Source organism: Astatotilapia calliptera, chromosome 6, assembly GCF_900246225.1.
Source record: "Astatotilapia calliptera chromosome 6, fAstCal1.2, whole genome shotgun sequence".
NCBI classification, from domain to species: Eukaryota; Metazoa; Chordata; class Actinopteri; order Cichliformes; family Cichlidae; genus Astatotilapia; species Astatotilapia calliptera.
Genome location: NC_039307.1, coordinates 3920488 through 3935377, shown reverse-complemented (window position 1 = coordinate 3935377; position 14890 = coordinate 3920488). Strand labels below are relative to the sequence as shown.

Genomic DNA, 14890 nt, shown 5'->3' with positions numbered 1-14890 from the left:
CAGGTCACGCAGACAGTTTCAGTATTACCTCACTGAGTGTCGCTCCCTCACTCTCTGAACTCTCTGTTCACACTGAGCTGCCTGTATCACAGGATGACCCGCTGGGCTCTTCTCGCTCCCGTCCTGCTGCTCCTGCTGGGCCTGTTCATCCACAGCGCTCTCAGTCAGGAGGCCGGAGACCCAGCAAATGCACCACCTGCACAGGGCCAAGCAGCTGACAGCACACAGGGAGAGGATGAAGATGGGGACTGGGGACTAGGGACCCTCCGCGACAGCTTTGAGGCCGTCGGCGGATACTTTGACTCCATGCTGGAGTTCATGGGCGGACGTGACGGAGTGTGCCAATACCGCTGCAGATATGGTAGGTCTGCTAGGTGAACATGTGGTATTACATAGTCTGGTATAAGGCCATGTATGCATCTGTGTTTGTATTATTGTAGGGCCTTTATAATAAAAAGCATACATAAATAAAATTATTGATAAACAGCAAAGCTAGATACCTGCACTGGAAATGGTCAGAGTTTCAAATTACGAGGTCAGTAAAGATAAAACGCTTCAGGCTGCTCTAAACATTCAGTTTCAGGCAGCTTTTTTTCTACTGCTGGCTCTGTATGATGTCATCCCTCATCTGCGGTCTGTGACGAGCAGCAAATTAAATCCCCGATCCTGAAAAAGTTTGAACAGCTGTGTAAAGTGTACATAACAAGAGAATGGAAGGATTTGTAAATCTCATAAACTCCTATTATATTCAGAATAGAACATTTGACGCTGAACGTTACACATTTTTAAACTGACAAAATGCAACATTTTGAGAAAAATGTTACGTTCATGTTAATTTGGTGGCAGGAACAAATCATAGAAAGGTTAGCAGTTCAGCACCCGAAGCCATGCTGCTGGAACAGCTTGTGGTTTAGTGTTGTTTTGCTGAAATATGCTTGGCCTTCCCTGAAAAAGGCATCATCCTGATGGGGGAAGCATGTGTTTCTCTATAACCTGTCGATACCTTTCAGTATTCATGGTGCATTTCCAGATGTGCAAGCTGCCAGATCCAAAGCCAGTGATGCACCTGAGCGTCAGAGATGCAGGCTTTAGGACTGAGCACTGATGGCTGAACAAACCAGACAGTCCTGTCCTCTCTAGTGTGGAGGACACGGCATCCATGTTTTCTAAAAATAATGTCACATTTTGATGAATCTGACCACAGAAGAGTTTTTATCTTGGCCTCAGTCCATTTCAAACGTGCTCTGTCCCAAAGAAGACAGCAGATGATGTTCAGCTTTGCCCCTTCCCTCCTTATTCTCTGAATGTTTTAATGATAATCTGAGTCTTCAAGATTTTATGTTGTGTACATTACTCTGAGATTGTTTCAGACTGGCGCCCCACGTTCTTACACGTTCTTGCATGTTGGAGAGTCTCTGTCTCGAGCAAGTAGACAACGGTCTTAAACGAACTCTGCCTCCTTTTTTGAAGCATTTAATATTTAAAGCTTGAACAAAGCCGCTCTTCACCTTTGAACAGCCAGCTCTTTTAATTGTAAGAATGCCCTAAAACTGAACCCTTTATGAATACGATCATGATTCCAGTAATCCCAGTAATCATCTTATGATATTTCTAATAAACACAAATCAGCTGATTACAAATGTGCCCAGTTAGTAAGTATGTACGCACAGCTTTTGCAGATCTTCCTCTCTCACTCTGTCAGTTATCTCACCTGATAACTTCTTGATCACCTCCTTCTCTCGGAGCTAATAGGATTTATTCAGAAAGGTCTTGTACACGCTGATATTTGTCGCGGTTGTTATCTGAGCCTGGAAATGGACTGTGAACTCTGATAGGAGAGGTTTTATGTGCTGACTGGGTCAAACATCAAGTGATGTGCAACATGTCATCTATGTGCAAACATGGATCTATTTTAAATCCACGGGGGTATCAAACAGAGCCCAGCACAGTCATGCTGGCCTGTTGCAAAACATGACCTACATTTTAATTAATTTTAATTGATTTATTTATTAATTGCTATTTCTCCCTCAGGTAAAGCTCCTGTTCCTCGTTCGGGCTACCAGATGCCAGAACCAAATGGATGTAGCTCCTACTTCTTCGGTCTTCCTATTCCAGAAGGGGTAGGTCTCTTCTGTCTGTATGGAGCAAATTTATTTGGAAATCATCAATACTGTTATGAAAAGCTGGATCCATCTTCACAAGGCGCTTATAGAGTTTGGGTGGAGGACAATCGAGGCCCCATAGAGAGTAATGAGCATTTGCTTCTAATCAGAAAAAGTGTAAGCCAGTTTCAAGAGCTGCTGGAGCTTCGTCTTCTTTAGACTTCATGTGTCTCTCTGTGAATCTTGAACATTAGAAGCCTCTGCTCTGTTTCTACACATTTTATTGTTTTCAGTAACCAGGACATGATTTTAGAAACATTGTTAGTGTGTTGCTCGTACATATCTTAGGATTGAGCTCCGCGCGGTGGGGCAGGCACCAAAACAGATGAACAAACAGCAAGAGAGCAAACCTTAAATTAAAAAGAGCACACGTTTAGGTTTCAAACTCCAGGAGCAGGTTTCTGGGTATTATTGGTAATAAAACAAAAATATGTGACTTTCCATAACTGAGCTGTGTACAGTTAATATTTTGTCTTATCCCTGTTCTTTTACAACGCTGTGTTCGTTTGTGCAGCTCGGAGGAAATCTCGTTTTGATGAAAAATTGCTTCCAGCTTGTTATGTTACTTCAGCACAGCTGGAAACAGGAGACTTGTGATTTTTACACTTTATTGATTCTGGGAGCTAAATGTCTGCTCAGCTCTACTCAAGAAAACAACTCCTACTGTGCATCTGACGAGCAACACATGACACTCAGTTCAGCATTATTTATTTATTGGTGTCTGCTAAAGTCTACATCTTTACTGTGTCTTCTAAGTAAAGAAGTGAAGTGATGAAGTGACAGCAGTAAAGACAGGAGGAAGGCTCTGTCTGCAAAGTAGTATATGCACTACATACATGCCAACACCTACTGTATATTACAGCTATTAATTAGTGGAGTTTCCATGAAGGAACAGCAAAGCAGGAGGCTGTGGGAGATGCTTTTAAAATCCAGGAGAACTTGGGAAAAACAGGAGTGTATGCAAGTAGACTGGAGGAAAAAGAGGGTGAACTCCACCTTTAATAAAGGCACTCAATCTAAAAGCATCTGAGGTGTTTACTAAAGAAATATTACTTTGTTTATGTAATAAAAAAGTCCACAAAAAGTCCACACAGAGAGGCGACAGCAGAGCTGTAAAAATTCGTCCGATGAAAACCAAATAAAACCTGATCTCAGAACAAACAACAAACCTATTTCTGATGGAGCTAATAATGCTAATAATGCACTTGTACACAAACACATTGATCTTTCCTGCTGTGTGTCAGATGGACATGGGCATCCCTGCCATGACTAAGTGCTGCAATCAGCTGGATATGTGTTACGACACCTGCGGCTCCAACAAGTATCGCTGCGACTCCAAGTTCCGCTGGTGCCTCCACAGCATCTGCTCGGACCTCAAGAAGAGCCTCGGCTTCGTGTCCAAAGTGGAAAGTCAGTAATATTTTAACCTTCCTTTCATGCACCGTCATGTTCTTCTTTGTGATATTTTAATCACTGATCTCTGACTGTAATCCGAGTACGTCAGCTTCCGTTGATCCTGTGCTGTCCTGTTTCTTATTTCTCAGCATGTGAGACTGTAGCAGACACCTTCTTCAACACAGTGTGGACTTTAGGCTGCAGACCGTACATGAACAGCCAGAGGGCAGCATGCTACTGCCCGGGAGAGGAGAAGGACGAACTTTAGATGAACAACTGGATCTTCTGTGTTTATAAAACAGTGTCAGCAGCGACCGCATTCCCAGGTGATTTTGCTCTGAGTTGTGGTGTTGCAAAGGTGGAGTAATTTATTAGGAAGTTCTTGCTTTTATCTTTTTTGAATTCCTCATGAAAACTGTATTTGTGTACATGTAGAGCTGGTTTAAAACAGTCTTTAACGATACATGACGGAGTTTCAGAGACAGTAACTGGTTCACAGCACACAGCTGCCATTGAGTGTGTGCTGCCTTCTTTTATTTGATGGCGCATTACTGACAAAGTCAGCCCTTAGTTAAAACCATAAAAATACAGGAGAAATTTTGTCTGTATGTATGTGAAGTTTCTTCCTGTTAAAAGGGAGTTTTCCCTTCCCACTGTCACCAAGTGCTTGCTCACAGGCTTTAATGCGATTGTTGGAGTTTCTTTCTAACATTGTCGGGTCTTTACCTATAATATAAAGCGCCTTGAGGCGACTGTTGTGGAGAATTGGTACTGTAGAAATAGAACTGACGTGAACTGAATTTCTTTTGCATTAAAAACAGTTTCAAAGATAAACAAACACTAAACCTTTTGTCGTTCCATCATTTGCTTTGCACACTGAAGGACTGGACAGATGTTTCCACACATCTATTAGTGCTAGGTGTAACTTGCCACTGTAATCACATTACATTTTTTGGTCAGGCAGTAATATGATTCTGCATGAGCAGTGATAAATTACAGCAATGCAATCACATTACAGACACTAGTAATCAAGCAATTACGTTATCACTCACAGTGCGGAGGGTCTTTAATTACCTATAATGGACGTCAAGTGTGTCAAGTTTGTCCTTTTAACACAAAGAGCACATTTATCTCAGTTTTCATCTTATCTGTTTAATTTGCTGATAAAGTCTTGTGTGCTGAAACACTTCAGGTCAAACACGACAATGCTGTGATTATAACGGTATTCTAAATTTTATTTAAAATGTGGGTGACTTGGAATTTTGTGATGTTTTCTTCATCTCAGGCCACTTGTTAACCAGTTCCCAAGTAACTCAAGTTTCAAACCTTCCCCGAACATGAACACGACTCAGGTTACTTCCTTTATGAAAGACATGTTCAACATAATGTGAAAAACAGACCAGAAGGTGGCGCTACATAAAAAGCCTGAGGATCCTTCCACCATCAGCTGTAATTTATGTTATTTAGGAACTCAGCCACAAGCTGTCAGACCATGTGAAGCTACAGAGAGGAGTCAGAGGCTGTGTCCCAATTCAGGGTCTGCACGCTTGAAGTACGCGCACTACGCGTACTACGTACGGTGCGTACTATAAGTACGAGAAGTGCGGAAGTGAGAGGCTTGTGAAATGGGACGCTTCGTCGCGCTGTTCAGGTTGCCTAGCAACCATGATACTAACCGCGAGACACGTTACATACAGCTTTGTTTGACAGAAATGAAGGAGAAAAATGTTTTGTTTGCGGCAAAATTATCCACACCCACCGCCGCGCTGTGAATTGTGGGATATATGGGACCACGAAGCGTGGACCGGACCACGCTTGATATTTGGGGAAATCGACGGCGCATTTGGAGTATGCATTTGAAGCACACTTCGAATTGGGACAGCCGTCGTCGCGTGGCGGTGACGTAACCGCACTTGAAATGCGTACTTCAAGCGTGCAGACCCTGAATTGGGACACAGCCAGAGTCACCAACACCTTGCCAACTAACCGCAGAGGTCCAACCCTCCTCTGTATGTCTCAGTGTTTGTGCAGCTGCTGTAGGTCTGTGGACTCAGTGGACGTTTTTATTTGTTCTTTTAAGAAACAAATAAAAACGTTTTTGTTTTTTTAGACTTGCATTTAGCTAACACTTTTCTTTATGCTTTCTTGTGAAGCTGGCAAGTGATTCTTGTCTTGAAGGGTGCTATATAAATGAAATGTTCTTACTATGTGGCCCAGTGGTTTTGTCCATATTGTGTAAATGTACAGTTAGTTATGGGTCATCAACATGCACGCCTGTTTTTGTAAGATTTCTTTATTAGTGTGACAGAGTGAATGTAAAACTGGAAACTGTACAGGCTGAAACATTTTTAACGATGAAAATATACATTTCTCATTAACAAACTAACCAGTACGGCCTACAAAAAATAGTTCTTGTAATCAACATTAAACAAAACTGGTGACATTCACAGAAGCACAGAGCTAAAACATGAAAGCAGACCAATAATGAACTGTGCAAAAATCTATTTCAGATGACAGAAAGGCGTTGGAGGTCAGGGACAAATGTAGAGGAAGAATTAAACATTACATGTGAACAAGGCTGAAAAAATAAAAATCTTCACCGGACACAGACGCCTGGAAAAAGGGGGAAAAATAGTTAGCAGACAGGATCAAACACATTTACATCAGCAAGCAGTTAAAGAAAAATGTAAATTCAACAAGAATTTTTCAGGACTTAAAGACATGCAGCTCTTTTTCACTGAAGCTGTGCTAATGCTGAAACCACTGCTGATAGTGGCTCTGCTGCATGAAATCAGCACTTGCTGCCAACAGATTTCATTAAAAAAAAAATTGAACCCCAGTTCTGCAAAGAACTGCACGTAACCATCAGCACGTAAACCTTTGGAAAAGTGAGCTGGTTCTCTCCAAAGGAAGAACTGGAGCCGCACTGGGACATGCAACGCTACTGAGAGCAATAACCTGCAAAAATATGCCGGCTGTAACAAAAGTTGATTTTTTTTACAGACAGAAGGTTCAACAAACATTCCAATTTCAACAAATTTACATTTCTGAAATGATTTCATGGTTCAGGCTTTAATATTACAGTCACGCTGCACGAGCTGTGCGTGATTGTTCAGCCAGTGCTCAAAAACAAAGATGGAGAACTGTAACCTGCAGAACCAGAATAACCTTTTAACTATGAATCATAGGAAACGTGCCAGGCTGAAGTGGAATTATCCTTTAATTTTCCTTTGAATATACTTACTTCGTTCAGTCTATCTCAGAGATCAGGGAGTTTGCCGGCTGCATGACTTTGGACTGAGGCATCTGGCTCGTGTTCTTTACCTTCTGGTTAAAAGCTTCAAGCTAGAAAAATAACCAAAGAGAAAAACGATTTATGATGACACGATGATGACGGCTGTCACAACAGGAAACTCGGAGCATAAAGCAGGGAAACAATTCCAGATTATAGCAGCGATAATGTAAAACATAACGACAGACTGAGATCAGGATTATGAAACTGAGATTCAGATGAAGTAATGATACTCAGAAAAGTATATCTAAGGTTTTAAATGACATGATTGACAACTGTTACAGATGCAGGGCATCAGTCATGTCTTCAAATGTTTAAAATTCTAAAAATGGAAATGATTTTAGTGACGTGTGACAGCGTCTGCTTATGCTTAAAATACATATTGACACATCTTAAGTGTCTCAGACTGAGTACTGGGAATTCTGCTGAAGTTGATCCTCAGACCAAAAACACACATCAAAGAAATACTTTGAGCTTCCTACAGTTTTAGTTTTAGTAAAGAAAAAAATAAAGTAATAATCCATCCCCAGAATTAGATCTTTTTTCATTTTTTGCATAACAAAATTTAATAAAGTTGGGCTAAATTTTACCATCGTACTACTAAACGTTTCTGATTTAGAAGAATCTTAAAGTATATATGGAGCATTTTATTATGTAAAATACATTCATAAGTACAGGAGATAAAACACATGAAATTTTTAGGGCTGATAAAGCAGACAAAGCATCCATGGTACCAATACTCTGTTCCTCTATGCCACAGATATCACATCAGTGAGAATCTGACACATCCAAGATACTGATGCTCACACTGGGATTAAGAATTTCATGCTGATATCTCCTGCACTTAAGAAGTTATGAGGGTCAAAAATATATTTTAAAAAAAGAAAACAAATTTGAACCCCTTCTAACTGAAAATGTTCACTGGATGAAGGTAACAGCATGCATGGCTTCATTAAATATACTGAAGTAATTGTGCTCAGTGTCCTCTGAGTCACTACATTTCATTATCAACAACAACAAGCAAGGCAAATAATGGCACAACCTAACCTCTTAGCATGGCATGGCCTCAAGAGCTGGCCAAACCGACTGAACACCAACCTTTTTCCTCAGGTTCGCCTTTATTTCCTCCTCTGTTAGCTGTGGCTTCTCCTCTTTTAACTCCTCAGTGCAGGGGTCATTACCCACAGTCTTGGTGCATACCTTTGAGTCCTGTGGTGCCAGTGGTGTCTTCAATGCATTATTGTGTTTCTCTAAAATACTTTTGGGATTCCTGAAATCTCCCATAAGTTTTTTGCGACCCCGTCTCCAGTTGTGTCCACCTGTGAGGCTCTGAGAGGATGCCTGCTCGGTATTGATGACTCTCAGGCAGCGAGAAACAGAGGCTGACCCATCTTGGCCTTCGCTCACAGACAGGTCCGGGTTTGGAAACGAGGCACTGTTTGTAAGAAGGCTGGGATCAGGGAAAGCCATGTTAGGTGCCACTACAGAGCCAGGAAAGTGCGGGTAAGGTTGGCTGCTGGCAGAAAGAGAGGGAGGAGTGTTGTACTGATTGTATGACCAGTAAGGATTTGTAGCACCGCTGTAGTGGCCACTCTGGCTAAGAGCAAAATGCGAGTACTGAGACAAAATGTAGTCTGGATATGGAGAAGCAGCAGGATGAGGAAACACGGGATTTTGTGAATATGGATAAGCAGAAAAATGTTTTGAGTCTTTTCGCTCTCTGTCCCTCAGTGTTTCTCTGCTGTTCCATCGATCTCTGTGTTTCAGTCTCTCTCTGCTTCTTTCTCGCGAGCGGCTTCGTTCGGCCTTCCGCCTCCGTTTCAAATCTCTGCTGCGAGAGCGTCGACGGCATGAGGGGCTCGGGCTAGAGCTTCTAGAGGTTGACCTGGAGGAAGATGAGGACGAGGAATTTCTGTGATCTCTAAGAGAGCGCCTCTGCTGTGTCTCGTCCTCCCCTCTGCTCTCAGTCCTCCTCCTCCCTTCACTCTTCCTCACCCTCCCTTCGCTCTTGCTCCCATGCATTCTCTCCTGACTCTGGTCTGTTTTGCTGCTCCGCAGAGGAGAGCCTGATGAGGACTTCCTGCGATCTCGGTCACGAGAGTGCTTCTGGCGGCTCTCGTGCTCCTCTTTGCTGTTCACACGTTCGTTTTTTCTCCCGCACAGCCTCTCCTGAGTGCGGTTTGCCAGTTTGCTCAGCTCGTCCACGTCCAGGTTCCATCCCAGAGTTTTAAGAATGCTCTGCAGCTGTTCATGCTGCTCACTCACCGATGAGGTTTCTTCCTCCTCCTTCTTCTTCAGTGCCACCGGAGACTTTAATCGATTACTAGAGCCCAAACTGTGGTCTCTTTTGCTCTTCTTCTTCTTCTCCTCCTCCTCACCAGGTAAGAAGAGCCTCTCTCGAGTAGATGAGTCAGTCTTTTTCTCTCTACTGTTGGTCTTGTTGAGGCCTGCCAGCAGGTTTCTACCATTTGACTCGCTGTCACTGTCATCACCGAGCCCGGGAATTAGGGCACCACTCTTTAAATGCTGGCTCTTACTGTCCTGGTTGAGACCCTTCAGCAAGGGTCCACTTTTCAACGACTGGCTCTTGCTTGCCCAGTTGAGGTTCAGCCTAATGGGCTTAGTGTTTGAGAGTTGGTTCTCACTGGGTGATGTGGCTCCAGTATTTAACTGTTGGCTTTCATTGGCTTGGCTGAGGCCCGTCAGCCGGACTCCACTGTCTGACCGCACACTGTCTTTGGCTTTGTTGAGTCCAGGCTGTGGAGCACCACTGCCAGTACCTTCACTGGACTGGCTGAGGCCCCTCAGCGAGGCTCCAGTATTTAATCGTTGGCTTTCCTTTGACTGGTTGAGGCCCGGTTCACCTTCATTGGCTGTACTGAGTAGACTCTCATTTTTCTGACTGAGATCCTTCAGTGAGGATCCACTCTTCGATCGATGGCTCTCACTTTCCCATCCGTGGCTTAGAAGAATGGGTCTAGTTTTTGAGTGCTGGTTCTCGCTAGGTAGGCTGAAGCCTGACAGTGAGGCTCCGGTATTTAACTGTTGGCTTTCACTGGCGTGGTTGAAGTCTGTCAGCAGGGCTCCACTGCCTGCCCGCTCACTGTCACTGGCTTTGCTGAGTACTGGCTGTGAGGCACCGCTGCCAATACTCTTGCTGGGATGGCTGAAGCCTTTCAACGAGGCTTCAGTCTTCGACCACTGGCTCTCACTGGCCTGGCTGAGTAACAGAATGGCTCTACTGTTTGAGCACTGGTTTTCACTGGGTGGGCTGAGACCTTGCAGTGAGGCACCACTAAACAACCGTTGGCTTTCCTTTCTCTGGGTGGGGCTCGGCTCAATGTCATTGTCCATGCTGAGTATACTTTCACTGGGCTGTCTGAGGCCCAGCAGCGAAGCTCCACTATTCAGCTGTTGCTTCTCAGTCCTAAAGGGTGGATCTGATTTGCTCTCCATGTCAGGGATCTGAATGTTCAGGGGCTCCTCACCTAAAGGAAGATCCTCTCTATCATTGCTCATAATCTTGTTAAACTTTTCGATGTCCACGCCTTTGTTGAGGATGCTGAGGAAGCGCTCAAAACCCTTGTTGACATTATTTTCATCCTTTGCTGGTGAAGAAATGCTTCGGCCGAGAGGTGGCAGTGACACACCAGGGACCTGAGAAGGAAAAAAAGAGATTACTGTGTCATTACTCAGAGAAGAGTAGAAAAGTAAAGCATTCTAATGTTGATCAAAGCTTCTTCTTATTTTAGGATTCATTCATATAATACTGCATGTAAGTGGAGGTATGGTGTGGTTGAAATACAAAGAAAAAGCAGAAAAGCATCAACTGTACAACCTCGCCACAGTCATCCTCAGGTTTGAGCAAGTTGATGTCGACTCCTTTGTTGAGCACGCTGAGGAAGCACTCGAAACCCTTGTTGATGACGTCCTCTCTCTTAGCCGGTGATGTAACGCTTGGGCTGGAAAGAGGCCACGCAACGTCAGGGCCCTGAGAAAGGTCAGAAATTCACTTTACTGTTGAACCAGCAGATTCGTGGTGAGAAGCTCAGATGCTGTCATAAAAAGTATAATTACATGCTGCCATGATCCAGGTCTCAGGTAAACACGTCTGAAATTGTTCTCAGCACTTCCAAATCATCAGCCACTCAAAAGATAATGGCCATATTTCAGTGTTTTATAGCACATTAATAATGTTAAGACAAAAGATAACATTAGCATTTACTACTTCATTGCCATGACACAACAGAAAGACTGTCAACTGCTGGATCAACAACATAAGGACTGTACAGTAACAGCAGCTGGTTATTCCTCTGTTACAGAGGCACCTTGAACGCCTTCGTCACAAACAAACACTAACACCACAAACACATTGTAATTTGGGGGAAAACACTGTTATTCACACACATCCTGGTGGCGGTCAGAGGGCCTGGTGGCGCCAGTGTCCGGCAGCCTCGCCTCTGTCAGTGCGCCCCAGGGCAGCTGTGGCTACAATGTAGCTGCCATCACCAGTGTGTGAATGGGTGAATGACTAAATGTAGCGTAAAGCGCTTTGGGGTCCTTAGGGACTAAGTAAAGCGCTATACAAATGCAGGACATTTACATCCATCCGAAATGTTTGTTCCAATCACTTCAGCTGTGAGGGCTTTGTGTGGCACGATATTAACCCCCGATTCTTTTGTCCCCGTGATAGAACAGAGAAAACCGACTCAGTGTGTTAAAACATCTATATTTCTTTTTATTCAATAATCTTCCGGAAGAGAGAGACCTCTGCACAGCTCAAACGCCAGCTGCAGGATCTCTAACATTAGAATCATAAACTGTGCCTCATATAGGTTTTATTTTGGTACTTTACATGTCACACAGTTTCAAACATTGCTTATATGGAAAGTTCCTCTTTTCTGTGTCTTATCTATTAATATATCTGTGCACTAAAACTTCCTGTTTTTCAGTCTGGCTGAGCACTTTGTGAGTCAAAAGTGGCCTTGCTCTACAAGACTTCATTATTAAAGTACATAAAACAATATAATAGGAAAATAAGGATACTAAGGATATTGATTTCATGACACATACCTGTTCACTGTAAGGTGGTACAACAGTGTGTCTCTTCTTCATTAGAACCTTCACTCTGAGCTTCAGAGGATGCTGTTCCTGCAGCACACCGCCTTTGCTCGGGCAGGAGGAGCTCCTTCTCTCTCTGGCCGACTGCACCTGAATAATAGAAAAAGAAAGCTTTACACATGAACGAGATTTTTGAAATTGTGACAGTGAGTCAGTACGAGTCTACAAGTGATGAGGTTTCATTTCTTTTATTTTATATTAGGCCCTGTGTTTTTCAGCACTGAAAATCTCATGTAGATATTCCCTGTATAAAAAAAATAAGGCAAAAATCCTATGTACCCTACTTCATCTAAATCTCAAGTATTTATAATATGAAGGTCATATTTTTTGTTATCCAAATAAACAAAAACAAAAAAAAGAACAAAAACATCTGATTCTAAGGGGATCAGGTGGGTCGTGAAAAAAAAAGAAACACACTTTACTCTGAGAGTCTATTCAGTGCTCCTCACCTTTGAGAAATAGCTGAGGTATTGTCGCTGCATCAGAATCTCCTTCACTCTGTCTCTTAGAGTTTGACCTACACACATAGCCGGAGGCTCGTCACCGGAAACACCTGGTGGTGTCTCCACAAACCGCGTTTTCGTGGCGAGTGTAGCTTTCTTGTGCATAATTCTCTCCTCCATCTCTCTGAGGAGCTGCTTGTTTCTTGCTAGCTCTACATCCTCTTCACTGTATGGCAGCGGCTCTCCGTCCGGGTCCTCCACCTCTGGGACTTTACTATGAACATGATGAGATGAAGAACTGAGCTCTTTCCACCTCACATCACTCCTATGTGGTTCAGGAACAGTATATCTCGAGTGTTCGTGGTAAGTGTCCCACTCTCTGTAACCTCTGGAGGCATTCCCCATGCTGTGGCGGCTTGGCTCCAGAAGTCTCTGGAGTCTGTGGACAGCATCTTTCCACTCACGTTGATTCATTCTGCAGTCTCTCCAAGTGTCTAAAGCAGAAACAGTAAGTAAGAAATATGCAGCAAGTATGGGTAAAGATAGATGTGTATGTATATTGTGAAGCCATTACATCCTCCCATAATGTAAACACAAAGACTATTTTGGACCAGCTTCGAGCTTTCATGTTGTCTTTATGCTTGTTTCACAGCAAAACTCTCAGCGTTAGCTTACATGAACGCTCCTAATGAGCAAACACAGACCCAACCAAAGTAACCAAGTAACAACCAAACCCGGCAGCCGTCACATCACACTCGTTAACGTGTGGACAGTCGGTCTAACATACTGTAAGGTGTTTACACAACTTAGCATCGTTGCTAAAAAGACTGGTCACCTACTATTGCCGTGGAAAACGAGAGCTTCTTCTTTTACATCGTGGAAAGATTTTTCATTTTTAAGCTAAGAGCCACTCGGACCAAGAACAGTGAAACTCCAACATTAATGACGTTTCGGTAGAAAAAATGGGAACCGTTAAAGCTAAACGAGCTTTTGGTGTTAACAGAAAGAGGCCATTACTGATCACATTGCTTCGGTGGTGTAGGTGAGTGAAATGTGACAGCAGCGCCCCCTGCAGGACAGAGTACTGACACTGCAGGAGAAAAACAGGTCAGGTGGTCGTAAGCGCCCCCCTCCAAAAAAAAAAAAAGATTCCTGGGCTGCAAAGAATTATCATTTTATAAATTTACTTACCAAATAAAACTATTTATAAAAATAAATGCATTTAGAAGCAAAAACATTTCACTATCGCTGTTTAAAGATTGCCCTTCAGACTCCAGCCTCAGATGGTTTTAAACGAACAACTACTCCGCACCTTTTAGCTGTTTGTAAATGCTCTCTACATCAGTTTATTTTTTTTATTTTTTAACTATGACGATGTATTGAACCATTATTCCTGAGATTAAACCTTAGAGAAAAAATTGCAGTTGCAACATGCCTTTTTCTTCACTCAGTATATTTCCCTTCATTATATACACACATTCATTCATTCAGTCATTTATCCTCTACTGTCCTCCTTCAGGGTCGTGAGGGTCTGGAGCCTAAAAGCTCTGATTTGATCTTTTCTGTTTGAAGTTAGTATTTTGCTTCAAAGCATTTTGTATACACTGTTTTTTCCATAAATAAGGCTATCATCATCATTATTATTATTATGATTAACTTCACCTCACTATTATTTAAAGTTACATGTTGAGTCTTGGCTCTATTTTAAAAATCACATTTTTAGAAATATATCCAAATACTTTATTCAATATTACTGCTCTAATTTTATATTGAAAATGCCATTATTTATTAAAATTTGTTACTTTGTGAGCTAATTTGTTATATTCATTTCTTTTATTGACCAAAGTACTTTCATGTTTTGGCTGCTATAACGGTAATTTCATTTTTGAGTAGTATTGCTTATAAAGCATCTATAGAGCATCTTATACAGCCTCTATAATTTAAACCTTTTAACCAAAATAATTCTAAATTATTATTTCAAATAAATTTCCCCTACCTTAGACATTTTAACATGATTTTATAAAGCTTTTAAAAAAACATTTGTATTCCTATCTGCTGCTTGTGGTTGGACTAAACTGAAGGTTAACAGCTGAAACCAGTTTTGCCTCTCTCGTTGGCCGAAGGCTTTTTTTCTCCTGTAAAGGAAATGTGCTCTGGGTTTAAAACGTCAGTCAAATTCATTGATTAAATCATTGTTTAAAAACAAAATTGGAAATTCATATTTTCTATTACAGAGCCTTTCAGGTTAGTTGTGGCGAGAACAGCGCCACAGTAAATCTGTACACGTTCAATAACTCAGCACACAGTCAAAGTATTTGCTTTTTTGTTTAATATTATCCAGTTCAATATTTATACAGCAAATTTCTGCATGTTTACAGAATAAGAAAAATATGTAAAGAGACAGAAGTGTAGAGCATGTCTTGTAGTTGTAGGTTGGCCTTTGAACTAATTAATGAACATAAAGGCTCCTATATAAA

At 42.2% G+C, this 14890-nt stretch overlaps 2 protein-coding genes across 2 annotated transcripts; one reads left to right on the top strand and one right to left on the bottom strand.

Annotated features, from left to right (window-relative positions):
* The first annotated feature begins 28 nt into the window (after positions 1–28).
* LOC113023601 (group XIIB secretory phospholipase A2-like protein) lies at positions 29–4402 on the top strand. The gene is made up of 4 exons (XM_026169777.1): positions 29–361; positions 2032–2120; positions 3407–3572; positions 3707–4402. The coding sequence occupies exons 1-4, from the start codon at positions 94–96 to the stop codon at positions 3823–3825; spliced, it is 642 nt and encodes a 213-aa protein (XP_026025562.1). The 5' UTR covers positions 29–93; the 3' UTR covers positions 3826–4402.
* A 1432-nt stretch (positions 4403–5834) lies between these two features.
* LOC113023598 (histone-lysine N-methyltransferase, H3 lysine-79 specific-like) lies at positions 5835–13545 on the bottom strand. The gene is made up of 7 exons (XM_026169765.1): positions 13253–13545; positions 12420–12907; positions 11923–12060; positions 10688–10840; positions 7948–10506; positions 6802–6902; positions 5835–6170 (listed from the first exon to the last, which is right to left on the bottom strand). Exons 2-6 carry the CDS (start codon positions 12885–12887, stop codon positions 6807–6809), a joined length of 3414 nt encoding a protein of 1137 aa, XP_026025550.1. The 5' UTR covers positions 12888–12907; positions 13253–13545; the 3' UTR covers positions 5835–6170; positions 6802–6806.
* Positions 13546–14890: the final 1345 nt, after the last annotated feature.